The sequence below is a fragment of the Galeopterus variegatus genome, unplaced genomic scaffold, assembly GCF_000696425.1.
Source record: "Galeopterus variegatus unplaced genomic scaffold, G_variegatus-3.0.2 Scaffold1360, whole genome shotgun sequence".
In the NCBI taxonomy this organism is placed as follows: Eukaryota; Metazoa; Chordata; class Mammalia; order Dermoptera; family Cynocephalidae; genus Galeopterus; species Galeopterus variegatus.
Window position 1 is genome coordinate 228,010 of NW_007727471.1, and position 13,740 is coordinate 241,749.

The window sequence follows — 13,740 nt, forward strand, 5'->3', positions numbered from 1 at the left end:
CCCGCGCTGCCGGGACCGGCGGGGAGCTGCGTCTGACGGGCAGAGGCAGCCGTGTCACCGCGTGCAGCCTGCACCCTTGGGCCTCTGCCAGCGCGGCCGCGTGTGTGTCCCGACTGCTTGTGTGTGCGCGCGCGCGTGCACGAGCCCTCGCCCGCAGCCGGTGAGACCTTGGACACCCAGAGGTGTGGAGAGGCCCAAAGCCTCACCCCCGGGGCAGGGAGACCGGTTCTCCCTCCACCCCACAAGGCTCAAGAACGTGGGAGAGACCCCGCTTGCTTGGCCATGTGACTGGGTCTCCCCCGAGAGTTAAGAACAGAAAGGGTGACAGCGGCTGCCGCATGCGTGGAGCTGGATCTTCCAGGACAGCCTGGGAGCCTGGACCCCAACTAGCTGGGCCACGGCCAGCGAGTGCGTCGGGGCTAGGCGCTCATGTCCCCTCTTCTGCCCTCTCAGTCCCTCTTCTAACGTGCTCCCGGGCCCCCTCCCTCCTGTCCATTTCCAGAGTCTTCCTTGTCCCCTGGGTCCTTATGACCCAAATTATTTGTCCCCCTCTATCCCTGGGTTGTACTTCACCTCCCTAACTCAAAAAACGGCGGAAGCTCCGCCCCTGCTGGTGACATCACCATTTCCAATGGCAACTGAGGAATCTGCAGACCCAACAGCAGAAGCCCCCAGTGGGGACAAAGCAGGGTCGCCCCCACACCTAAGCGCTGTCCTGAGCAGCGCAGTGGGGGAGCCATGCCCCCGTCAGGATCACACTCCCCGCTGCCATTCTCGCCACCAGCCAAACGCAGACAGTGGGGGAACCCCTGGAGCCCAGAGGAGGGGCAGGGGCTGTGCTGTTTGCCAAGCTCCCTCTCGTGGCCTCTTCTCTCTCAGGGGAATCGCTTGGGTGCTGACATGCTCGGGGTCGACGAACACATTGGTAGGGACCAGCCTCGCGACCCTTAGTCCTCCTGTCTGCTGTCAGGAGGGCATGTGGGGGTGCTCAGGGGCGCAGAGCCAGCCCCATCTCCAGGGGCTTGTGGCCCATCTCCAGACTCCCGAGGCCTCTGGTAGGTCAGAGCCTGGAGGCTGCGTGTGGTCGGCCCTGGGCCCAGACAGCTCCAGGGCAGTGCAGGGAGAAAGGGACCCAGTGGAGGGCCACAGCCAGAGGCTCTGGCTCCACCTGTCCCCCCCCGTGGGGTGCTGGAGGTGGCTCCTGCTGGTCCTGGCGAGCCAACTGCTAAATATCCCAAAGTTTGTGAGCCAGTTGTTGCACGGCTGGGAGCTTGAAATTGGCCATGGTGGAATTACTTACACCACGGAATCATTAATCCCTGCAAGTCGAGGCTTTTCCCCCCCTCTTCCTCCAGAGAGCCAGTTTGCCAGCGTAGCGCTGCCTGCGCCAGGCTGTGGGTCTTCAAGCTTTTGTTCCAGGCCTTCGACAGGTCCCCAAGGATGGGGGATGGGGTGGAGGCTGAGCGTGTCTGTCCCAGTACCTGCTCTTCATTTTTCCTGTGGGCGTCTTCTGTCACCCCTGTCGGGGGGATTAGGGGTGTGAGGTGCAGCCACAGAGGACTTGACCTTTGTCATGCTATGACAGATGAGCCAGCCTGGACTTGAACCCCTCTGAGTCCTGGTGGGGACAAAGGCTGTGGGGACGTCCAGAGAGTCACCTCCTGACCCCCCAGTGCTGCCGCTGGGGTGGGACCTGGTCAGCAGTCAGGCCCCGTGGGGAGGGAGGACCCGTTCATCCCAGGCCACTGGAGGACAGGCTGCCCTCGCTGGGACCCGTGGGGAGGGGCTGCCTGGCGCCTGTTAATTCTGCTCCACACCCGTCACTGCTCTGGCAACTGCAGCCCCGTCTACAGGGAGCTGCTCCTCCACTTCAGCCTTGTGGCTCTGGTGAGGGCTGCCAATCATAGGTAGAGCCCCTCCTTGGCCTCAGTCGATTGGCCAAGGGGTTGTCATGACCCAAGCAGCCCAATTAGGGTTCTTCCTTAGGATTTTGGCCGAGTCAGAAACTGGGACAGAAACCCACCCTCACACCTTTGTCCACATTGTGCTACTGTCTGCCTTCATGTACTGGATTGAATTATGTCCCCCCAAACTCCCTGAAGCTTGAATTGTGTCCCCCAAGTTTTATGTATTAGAAACTTAGCCCCCACTGTGACTGTTAAGAGGGTGGGAAATCCTATTATGGTAATTGAAAGGTGGAGCTTTGAAGAGGCGATTGGACTGTAGGACCCTGCAGTAGTGAATGGATTAAAAATGGTGGTGAGGGGCGTGGTTCTGAGGGCTTTAAAAGAAGAGGACAGTCTGTCATGTCTCTGCTCTCTGTGCTCTCTCTGCTTCCACCATCTGCAATGTGAGACCCCTGGGTCACCGTCACCACCATCAGATGGACTCTGGACTTCCCAGCCTCAGGAACTGTAAGCAATAAATTTCATTTTTGTTTATAACTCACTCAGTCTCAGGTATTTTGTTATAAGCAACAAAAATAGACTAATGCACTCCACAAGTCCCTCCTCTCTCTGTCCCTGTCTCCTGATGTTCCAAATTCCACCTTTCCTGGAAGGCCATCTTCCCAACATCATGAAGTCCTCGCCAGTCCTACTGTGGGTGAGACTGCGCATTCACATTTAATTCACTTGGCAAACATTTACTGAGCTCCTACCATGTGCCAGACACTGTGCTAAGTGCTGGGGTGCAGCAGGGAAAACGGGACACTCCCTGACTTCGTGGTGCCAACTCAAACATGTGGCAAACAAACAAGTACCTTAACCCATTTCATGCAGAGTGACATACTCTAGAGAAACATAAAGCAGAATAAGGGCCAGACAGTGATGGAAATGGGCAGTGGTTTTAACATACGCCTGCGATTTCTTCAACTCACCAAAACCACCCTCTTCAAAAGGCGGAGCCCAGTTCCTCTCCACTTGAATGTGGACTGGACTTAGTGACTCTGTCCTAATGAATGGAACGTGGCAGAAGCAATGATGTGTGAATTCTGAGGTGAGGTCTAGAAGTACCACCTTCAATCTGGCCCTGTCCCTTCAGGTCACCTGCTCAGGGGGGGGGATGCTGACCAGCTACCATGACATGAGGACACTCAGGTAGCCCTGGGAGAGGCTAGTGTGGAGAGGAACTTCAGGCCTATGGCCAGCACCAACTTGCCAGCTATGGAGCAAAGCCCCTGGAAGCTCCAGAGGTCCTCCAGCCCCAGCTGAGCCTTCAGATGACCACAGCCCTGGGGGACATCTTGGCTGGAACCTTATGAGAGACCCTGAGCCTGGACCACCCTGTCAAGCTGCTCCAGAATTCCTGGCTCCTAGAAAATGTGAGAGATAATGTTTATTGTTGTTTTATGCATTTAGTTTTGGGGTAATTTGTTCTGCAGCAATAGACAAATAACTCACCCATACAGGGTGCTACTTTAGGGAATGCCTCCCCTAAAATATATTTGAGAAAATATCTCAACAAAATGAGAGAGTGAGGCAAGAAATGATCTGAGGATCTGAAGAAAGTGTGTCCCAGGGACAGGGGATGGCAAGGGCGAAGGGCCCAGGGTAGGAGCATGCGGCACGCAGCACAGTGAGAGGGGGACGTCAGGGAGAAGACCAAGGGTCATGGGCCAGACCCTGCGCAACCTGCAGGCCGCGCGGAGGGCTTCGGCTTCATGCCAAGGGAGCGGGAAGCCACTGGAGGGTTTAGACCAGGAGGGGGGCATGATTCAGATTACGGCTTTAAAAGGGTCACCTGGCTGTTATGCGGATAACAGCGTTCAGCGGAGGAGGGGAGGAAGCAGGGTAATCAACCTATTTTGTAGTCCAGAATGTTCTTTTTTTTCCCGGTGAATGTTCTCTATGCTCTAGAGAAAATTCTGCATTCTGCTGCTGTTGAGTGGAGTCCACTGTAAATGTAAATGCATCTCCCTGTGCTTTTATTTTGCACTTCCCTAATGACAATGACGTTGAACTTTTTTTATGTGCTTATTGGCCATTGCATATCTCCTTTGGAGAAATGTCTACTTAAATTTGTTACCCATTTTAGTTGGGCTAATTATCTTAATATTAAGTCGTAAGAATTCTTTATATATTTTGGATAAAAGTCTTTTTGTCAGGGATATGTTTGCAAATATTCTCTCTCAGCCTCTGATTTGTCTTTTCATTTTCTTAACATTGTCTTTGAAGTGCGAAAAATTTAAACTTGGATGAAATCTAAGTTTTTCTTTTATTGATAGGGCTTTTGGTATCATATCTAAAATATCTTTGCCTAACCCACAGTCACAAAGATTTTCTTTTATGTTTTCTTCTAAGGGTTTTGTAGTTTTAGCTCTTACGTTTAGACCTATGACCTCTTTGAGTTAATTTTTTTGATATGGTATGAAACAAATATAAATTGATCTATTTTTATGTTTATATCCAATTGGCACAGTACCATTTGTAGAAAAACTATCCTTTCCTATTGAATTGCCTTGATATCTTTGTCAAAAATCAATTGACTATTAAATGTAAGGGTTTATTTCTGGAATCTCAATTCTGTTCTATTGATTTCTATGTCTGTCCTTATGTCCGGACCACACTGTCTCGATTACCGTAGCTCTGTCCCAACGTTTGAAACCAGCAAGTATTAATCCTCCAACTTTGTTCTTTTTCAAGATTATTTTAGCTATTCCGGGTCTTTTGTATTTACATATAAATTTTAGGATCATATTGTCAATTTCTGCTAAGATTTGGTAGAGGTTGCATTCAATTTGTAAACCAATTTGTGGAAAACTATGATGTTAGCAATATTGAGTCTTCTAATCAATGAACATGGAATAGCTCTCTGTTTATTGAGATAATCTCTACTTTCAGTCATGATCATAGATTTTAATATACAAGTCTTGCAATTATTTTGTGAGGCTTATTCCAAAGTATTTTTTAAATGAAATTATGAATGGAATTACTTTCCTAATTTTATTTCCAGATTGTTTGTTGCTAATATGTAGAAATAAAATTGATTTTTGAATATTGATCTTGTACCTGTGAACTTTCTGAACTTGTTTATTAGTTCTAGTAGTTTTTTGTGTTTTTTTTTTAAAGATGACCGGTAAGGGGATCTTAACCCTTGATTTGGTGTCATCAGCACCACAGTCTCCCAAGTGAGCCACGGGCCAGCCCTAGTTCTAGTAGTTTCATTGTTGTTGTTGATTCCTTAGCATTTTTTATAGGATTATGTTTTCTATTAATAGAGACAGTTTTCCTTCTTCCTTTCCAGTTTGAATATCTTTTATTGATTTTCTTGCCTGAGCAGACGATGTAGAACATCCAGTACCAAGACAAATATAGACAGTGGGAGTGGACATCTCTGCCTTGTCCTCAGTGTTAGAGGGAAAGCATTTAGTTTTTCACCATTAAATACGATGATAGCTGTAAATTTTTTGTATCTGCCCTCAGCAGGTTGCAGAAGTTCCTATTTATTCCTACTTTGTTAAAAGCATTTATTGTGAATAAATATCTTATTTTGTCAAATGTTTTTCTGCATTTATTGAGATGATAATGTAATTTTTGTGCTTTATTCTATTAATATAGTGCACGACATTAATTGATTTTGGATGTTAAAAACATTACATTCCTGAAATAAATCTCACTTGGTTGTGATATGTAATCCTTTCTCTATGTTGCTGAATTTCTGTTTGCTAATATTTTGCAGAGAATTTTTGCAGATATTCTCCTGTAGTTTTCTTGTTATATCTTTCTCTGGTTTGGGTATTAGGCACTTTTGGCCTAAAAAATGATTTGGGAAGTGTTCCCTCCTCTTCTATTTTCTGTAAGATTTTATGGAGGATTAGTATCAATTCTTCTTTAATTTTTTTTTTTTTTTTTTTTTTTTTTTTGTAATTCAACCCTCGACATTGCCCAAGTAACATGAGCTTGCTGTAGAAAACTTAAAAAGAATAAGGACAAGCACAAAGGAAAAAAAAATTATTAAGCTCATCTGCGATTTCCCCCGAGGCTGGCCAGTCTAGGGGTAGAAAAATTTTAAATTACTAACTTGATTTCCTTACAGGTATAATCATATTTTCTGTATCTTCTTGACTTGGTTTTGGCAATTTATATCTTTTTAGGAATTTTTCCATTTTTTTCCAAGATGCTTGATTTATTGACATAAAGTCGTTTATAGTATTCTCTCATACTCCTTTTGACTTCTTCAAGGACCACAGTGATGTCCCTCTTTTATTCCTGATTTTTATTTTTTCTTGATCAGTCTAGTTAAACATTTATCAATGTTATTGATCTTTTCAAAAAAACAACTTTCTGTCTTATTGATTTTCTCCATTGCTTTTCTGCTTTCTATTTCGCTGACTTCTCTAAGATTTATTCTTTCCTTCTTTCTTCTTGCTTTGGATTTAGCTTGCTCCTTATTTTCTAGTTTCTTAAGGTAGAAACTTAGGTTTTTTATTTTTGAGATCTTTCATCTCTTTTAATGTACAAGTTTACAGTTATAAGTTTCCCTCTAAGCACCGTGTTAGCTGCACCCTGTCAATTTTGATGTATTTATTTTCATTTTTTTCAGCTCAAAATATTTTCTAATTTCAACTGATCTCTTCTTTGACCCCTGACTTATTTAGAAGTGTGTTGTTTTAATTTCTCAAATACTTATGCATTTCTCAGATCTTTCTTCTTTTATTTCTAGTTTAATTCCATTGGGGTGAAAAGTGATGCCAGAGGAGAAGGGGTCTGGGGGGCCTGAGAGCCAGTCTACACCCACCCGTGCTCTCACCAGGCCCCTGACTCACCACAGGAAAGAATTCGAGGGCAGGGTCATGGGAGAGAGTGAGAAAAGGCCGAACGCTGAAAGGAAAAAACCCCGGCCCAAGTGCGAAAATAAAACACGCCAGGAGACAGGGACTCAACCAAAGCAGGCAAAGAGAGAGAGAGAGAGAGAGAGAGAGAGCGAGCGGGCTGCGAGAGAGAGAGAGAGAGAGAGAGAGAGAGAGAGAGAGCAGCCGCAGGGAGAGTCGGGTGGGCCTTTTATACTATACCCAGTTAGGCTGAGCTGGACGGTTCCTATTGGCTAAGAAGGAAGGGGCGGGAACGAGCGGGGTTTAAGCTGAGCTGGGACTTTTCTATAGGTGGAGAAATTCGCACACGCGGGAAGGGGATGTGGTGGTGAAGAAGAACCATGTTTTTTGTGATTCTTGGAAAATGTGCTGTTCTAAGGACCTGAAACTCTCCGCAGCCATTTTGGATGTCCTCCTGTCCGCCCACCGCCATCTTAGACATGGGCTAAAACATAATTGCCTAACAAACGCAGTGAACAAGGACACAGGCATCACAGAGAGAGCGAGCAGGGCCCTCCGGGAGGGCGAGCAGGGCCTGCACCAGGTTTAACAGGAAAGCGAGAAATGCCCCCTTAAAGGCGAGTGCAGAGCACAGGTCGGCTCAGGAGGGGAGCAGTCACCTGCGGAGCGAGCTCCCCACAAAAGCAAGACACTCAGCCTGCGCAACAGGTCGGCCGGGAAAGTGAGCCAGCACCCGCCTTCTGCAGGGATCCCGCTTTTATAGCCATGCCATCTAATCCACAGTCATGCTGCCTAATGAGTGTAAGTTCTGCTTTACTGAGTGTGCCTGGCTAGTAGGGTTCTAGAACGCCATTCTACTGAGCATGCCCAGCCACTGGATTTGCACAGGTCAGCCTCCTGCGGTCTCTCACGCTGGTGCCCAAAATAGATCGGACAGTAACTTTCCTCTAGGGGTGGGCCTGGAGGGGGCCCTGAGACCTTGGGGAATGGCATGAAACCCAGAGGTGTGTCCTGAAACTGGAACCCAGGGAAACGGAGCTCTTCCTGTCCAAATGTACATTGCATGATTTCAATCCTCTTATATTTATCTAACTTATTTTGTGGCCTGGTGTGTGGTCTATGCTGGAGAATGTTCCATTGGCACTGGAGAAGAATGTGTACCCTGCTGCTGTTGGGTGGGGACTTCCGTAGATGTCAGTTAGGTCAAATTGCTGGCTAGCATTCTTCAAGTCTTCTTAACCCTTGTTGACAGTCTGCTTAGCTGTTCTATCCATTATTGAGAGTGTGATATTAAATACTGTTTTTAAATTGTCTATTTCTCTCTTCAATTCTATAAGTTTTTGCTTCATGTATTTTGTTGCTCTCTTGTTTGGCGTGTGTATGTTTTCACTGTTTTTCTGGAAAAAGACACAGCACGTAAACAGCAATCATAAGAGAGCCAGAGTAGCTGTACTAGAACCAGATGAAATAGACATGAAGACAGAAAACGTTACTAGGGGTGGAGAGTTTGAATCATTCTCCCTCGAGATTCTGAAGGTGTTGCTTTGCGTGCTGGCTCCAGGGTAATCGATGAGAGGCCTGTTGCTGTCTAATGATCGCTGTCTGCGGCCCACCTGTTTTTTCCTCTCTGAAATCTTTCAGGACCTTCACTGACCCTGAAATTCTGAACGTTACAAGTATGTAGTAGTGGGTTTTGTTCCCCTGCGCTGCCTGGCTTGGAATTGGAAGATCGTCAGCTACAGGAAATTTCTTCTATTAGGCTCTGAAAATTTCCTCCTTTCCATTTTCTCTTTTCTCCCTTTCCCAAGGTCTTGACCTCATAATTCACACCCCTGGGATCCAGATGCCCTCGAGTGGGCCAGCAGCAGCATGCCCTGGGAGTGTAGGGCATGCAGAGCCTCAGGCTTCGTACCAGATCCCCAGAATCAGAATCTGCATTTTAAGATCTGCAGGTGGTTTTTTTTCATAGGCAGGTCTGAGAAGCACTAAAATGGGTAGACCTCTTCTCTTTTCTTTCACGTTATCTTTCCACTCCCCCCCCCCACTGTAATCTGGCAGAATTCCACTACTTTGTCTTTCAAATTAATTATCGAGGGGTTTTGTTTTTCAACAGTAATGTTTTTATTTCCAAGAACTCCTCTTGTTCTCCTTCTTTCATAGCAACCCACTCTTGTTTAATGGATGCAATCTCTCCTCAAATCTCTCTGAGGATCTTAATCCCGTTCATCCTGGATTATCTGCGTCCAGGTCTGGAGCCGTCCTTACTTATCTGAAACTTTCTTTTCCACCTGCTAGTTCCTTCCCCCATCAACCTGGGTGACTCCTCCTAGTTCAGAAACGGGGGCCTGGGATGGCTCTTCTCATTGACTGCGGTGCAGTTTCCCTGCTGTTTGCCCTCCAGACTCTCTCCTGAATGTACAGGCTTCAGCGATGCCAGGGGGATGGAGGGCAGGAGCTGACTTAGGCCAGTCTATCCCTAAATGCCAGGGAGGTCCCATGTACCCTTCTCCCATTTTCCCCCCGTGGTTGCATCTCACATGATGACAGGCCGATATCAAACTCCAGAATGTGACATGTGACACTGGTCCTATGTGAAGTCACCACATGTGATGAGTGCACCCACCCCGGGAATTGAGATGCACCCCTGTGCCAAAACCACAAAGATCACACGCCCCACCATCCCTAACCCAGGCGTCCACCAGTGGGACAACTGAGTTTTAAAAGACTGTTGACTTCGGGCCGGCCCGGTTTCGCACTGGAGAGTGCGCCGCTTGCGAGCTCGGCGGCGCACCCACCGAGGGTTCGGATCCCATGTGGAGACCGGTTCCCACTCACTGGCTGAGCGCGGTGCGGGCGCGACACCGAGGGTTGCGATCCCGTTACCAGTCAGTAAAAAAGACAAAAAGGAAAAAAAAAAAAAAGGCTGTTGACTTCTTGGTTTTCTGTGTGACTTTGTATGGGCCATCTGTGGTAGATAAGATGCTGCAGTTGACCGCCACCGCGGCGAGGGCAGTTTTTGACCAGCGCACAGTGGTGGGGACAGAGACCAGGTGTCCACGACTGTGTGTCCGGGGGCTGGTGTCCGCCAACGTCCACACAGGAAGCCGGGGACCACTCCGGGGTGCCCAGGAATCCTCTCGTGCTCGCGTCCAGCTCCTCTCCGGCGTCTCGGGGGCCTGGCAGGGGTGGGCGTCTGCGCCCTCAGCGCTGACAGTTGGTGACTCGCCTTCCTGCACTGCATCCTTCAGATGCCACCGTTTCGCTGGTGACCGAGAGCCGCGGGGAGACCGTGAACCAGGAGCCCTGGCACGCACGTGCGCGTAGCCGGACTACACGCGAGCTCTCCGGCCCGCAGTCTTCCAGACGAGCGCTGGCAGGGTCGGCTCCCGCCAGCCCCTGCAGAGCCCTTGCTTTCGGAGCAGCTTAGGTGTGCTCAGCTGCCCGGGTGTGCGTGCTGGTCCTGGGCTGAGCGGCCTCGGCACGGAACGGAGCCCTGCAGGTGCGTGCCCGGGTCGGCGCCTGAGCCAGCACCGGGGAGTCGCGGGAGTCTTCCTCCACTGTTGCTGCGGTAGCACGGAAATGCTTCTCCGTGTGGTGTTATCCCCATCTCACGTGAGCCAGTGCATTCTGTCATCTGTGATGGTGGTGTCCCAGCAGTTGTAACCGCTGCTGAGAGGAACGTCTCCCGTTCATAACAAGTGGAACTCAACGCTGTATCTTCACTGGATTTTCTCCAGTGAAGGGACTTTCAGTTGTGATGTTTTCAGTAAGGAACGTCATCTTCTGTCCCCTCTTAGAAGTGGAAGCAGCTGTCGAGATTACAGCGGAACGTGATTCTCTTCCTCTTCGCCTTTCTGATTCTCTGTGGACTCCTGTCCTACATCAGCTTGGCTGACCAGTGGAAAGGTATCAGAAACACGTGTGCTGAAAATGGTGTTTGTGTCCAGGGTTGACTGGGCAGAAGTAATCTTGCATTCCTCCTTAAAAGGGCTCCAGGGAGGCACATATCACAACAAGTCAGCGAGACATGGACGTAAAGAGAAAGATAGATCTGCGTTTAACCACCTGGCTAGAACACAGATGTTAGTTTGATGCTGTCTAACTCCCTTCTAGGTATTTGGTATTTCCAGCTTCTCTTTCTCATAAAATCAGGCATGAGCTTGAACGTTCAGTCTAAACACTTACACATTAACTTCATAGGACTCGTTACTGTGTCCTTGGAAAAGAGCAGGCCCTGGCGAGGACTTAGAGCTATCTCCTGAATTTCTGTAAGATTGCTTCTTTTAGGTAGAAGGGTAAAGAGCTGCTGCAGGTTGCTCAACCACGTTGTGCTTTCTGGAATGGAAGATGTTAAGGTGAAATATTTTTAATTGAGTGTTGTAGATGACACAAACTGCCAAGTGTTTTGAGAAAGATATGATTCCCTTAGGACATTTTTGAATTCATTTCAGTGACTTTTTGAGGGTCTCACAATGTCCTTTTATAATGAATAATGCCAGTCTTGATGTATTTATGAAACAGTTTAAATCTCTTCTAGGCCTTGTGGCACATTTGAGGTAAAATAGATTGTCTTGTTCAGCCCTGAATGGCAGGACGCCAGAAGAGCAGAAGATGAGCCGAGAGATCTCTGGGTTGAAACCAGCAAATCCACCCGTCTTACCAGCTCCTCAGAAGGCAGAAGCTAATCCAGAAAACTCCCTGGAGATTTTACCTAAGGTACTTTGAGTAAATTACGTGTGGGGTTGTAACTGGAGTTTATTCCAGAGGCATTTAAAAATAGTAAATAACATTTCAAAAAGATGGAGAATTATTTTCCTTACTGCGTGTTCTGTATTTCTACCTCACATTTCCTCATTCTGGGCTGGTTGGATGATACTTGGGGAAAGAAGGAGGCATACTCTTCCTGCTGCAGGTTGCTGTTGTGTTAGATGGTAGCCACACAGTGATGAGCAGAACAGCCCTGCCCTTTTTCTTGAGGGGCCACAAGCTGGGAGGAGAGGCAGGTGAGAAGCCAACAACCACCAGGAGCAGGTGGCACTGGGTGCAGGATAACAGGCAGCACTGACATGGGGCTGAGATGGGGACTGGTCCAGAGGACTCAGGACAGCCTATCTGAGGACGTTTCTCTGTGGGTGAATCTGAGGGCCAGGAAGCCCCAGGGGAGGGTGGGGAGAGCAGGCCTAGAGCAAAGTGAAACTGCATATTCAGGAAATGAGATTCCCCAAAGGCTGGGTGAGGGAGGAGGGGGGCTTTTGTCAATCCTTCGTCCTGCAGGTCCTCCACAGGTGTAGGCAGCCCTGGAGGTTTCAGTTGACGTGCATGGGACTGTTTTAGCTGGGACAGGAGGTCTGAGAAGCTTACTCTGACCCTGCTCTGGCTGCTCTGTGGAGACGGGGTGCAGAATGGTCAGGTGGGGGGGCAGGAGGCAGGAAGAGTGATGCTGCCTGGCTCATGGGGACAGCTGTGTGGTTGCAGGAAGGCTGCCTCCGCAGGACTGGGCTGTATGAGGGGGAGCGAGGGACTCCTGGGTGGAGGGTCTGGCAAAGGCCGAGTAGGAACTGGTTTGGGGCCTCTGAGGTGCTCTGTTTTGGATCTGCCCAGTTTGAGGTGCTTGAGAGGCACCGTGGAGATGTAATTGGCCCATGGTGCGATGTTCAGAGTCTGGGCAGGGGAGACAGGTCTCAGGAGTCCCCAAGTGCAGATGGTGCAAGTCCTCAGGAAAAGGTGGAAGAGGGGGCCAGGCTTAGTCCTGGGGCCCCCCGACACTGAGAATTTTGGAGTTGGGGAGAAGGTCAGGGCAGTGGAGTCTAGAGATGGGTCAGACGGCAGGGAGGGAATAGGAAGGCTTCTCTTTCGTGAGACAGATGGCTCAGGCAGGAGAGCCTGCGGTGGGCACGGCTGCTCCAAACCCTTTGGGTGTTAGTTACTGTTATTGGTGTGGCGCTCCAAACCCTTTGGGTGTTAGTTCCTGTTGTTGGTGTGGCGCATCACCTTGGGGGCTTCCTCTGTGGCCCAAGTCCTTGGGGCCAGGTGGTTTCCTTCCCTGCAGGGCTATCATGGGGAGAGAGTCAGAAAGCCCTTTCTAAAAGCAGTGGGGTGGGGGGCATTGAGCTTGAGGGCTGCATCGTGAGAGCTCGACATCTGAGAGGGCACTTGTGCAGTGTTTTCCTGTCCCAAAGAACTCACCCTGTGGTCTAATGGGTAGAGACATAGGTTTATTAGCCTTACGGGACTCAGAAGTTGCTGATGGTGGCCGGTCAGCTGGATATCTGCACCGCCATGGGATACGTACAACAGTTATATAGTGAACAGATCAAGTAGGGGAGTAAGTTATTTGCAGGCTTACATGCAGACCCTCAGCCAGCTCACATAACTCAGAGCATGTGGGAGACCTGGCTGAGTAGATGAGTTAATCTACTCGCTACTCTCCTGGCGCCAGAGTGCTTTAGCACCAGAGCGCTAATTCATTTACTGAGGGTCCCTGCTTCCTCTAGTCTTCCATTTGTCTTAGAGGGGACGTGCGTTTCCTTGGCAGGGAGAATAGGGCTGTGTCCAGCATTTACCCTACAGGAGCACCTTCACTCTGTGATGGGGGGTGTTTTGTCTTCACATAAGAAAGTGTTACAAAGCTGCTGGACTTACTAGGGAGGGATGGGAGTACAGCAGAGCAGAAGCAAGCTGCCTGCATTCCGAGTCTGTGTCCTGCTCTTCTGAAAAGTGGCTGCTCCACAGGAGACGTGACAGGGCTGAGGGTGTGTGGTCAGGAATGGCCACTGGACAGGGCCATCCTCCTGGGACTGTCTTGCTCCTGAATGGTGATGGGGCTATGGTATAAATCTGGGATGTGAGAGTTTCCATCTTAGACAAGGGTCTGGTGTAAGAGCTGACTTTCTCCAGTTTAAAGCTGACAGGCATTTCTAGTACTTCTTTTTTTTTTTTTTTTTTTTTTTTTTTTTCGTGTCTGGCAA

At 48.9% G+C, this 13,740-nt stretch overlaps 1 protein-coding gene across 1 annotated transcript in view; it reads left to right on the top strand.

The window, feature by feature from the left end:
• The first annotated feature begins 10,335 nt into the window (after positions 1 to 10,335).
• MAN1B1 (mannosidase, alpha, class 1B, member 1) overlaps positions 10,336 to 13,740 on the top strand; it is a 23,452-nt gene continuing 20,047 nt past the window's right edge. The window contains exons 1-2 of the mRNA XM_008576493.1: positions 10,336 to 10,678; positions 11,352 to 11,488. Coding sequence (XP_008574715.1) covers positions 11,384 to 11,488 — 105 coding nt within the window. The 5' untranslated portion in view covers positions 10,336 to 10,678; positions 11,352 to 11,383. The remainder of the gene's footprint in view (positions 10,679 to 11,351; positions 11,489 to 13,740) is intronic.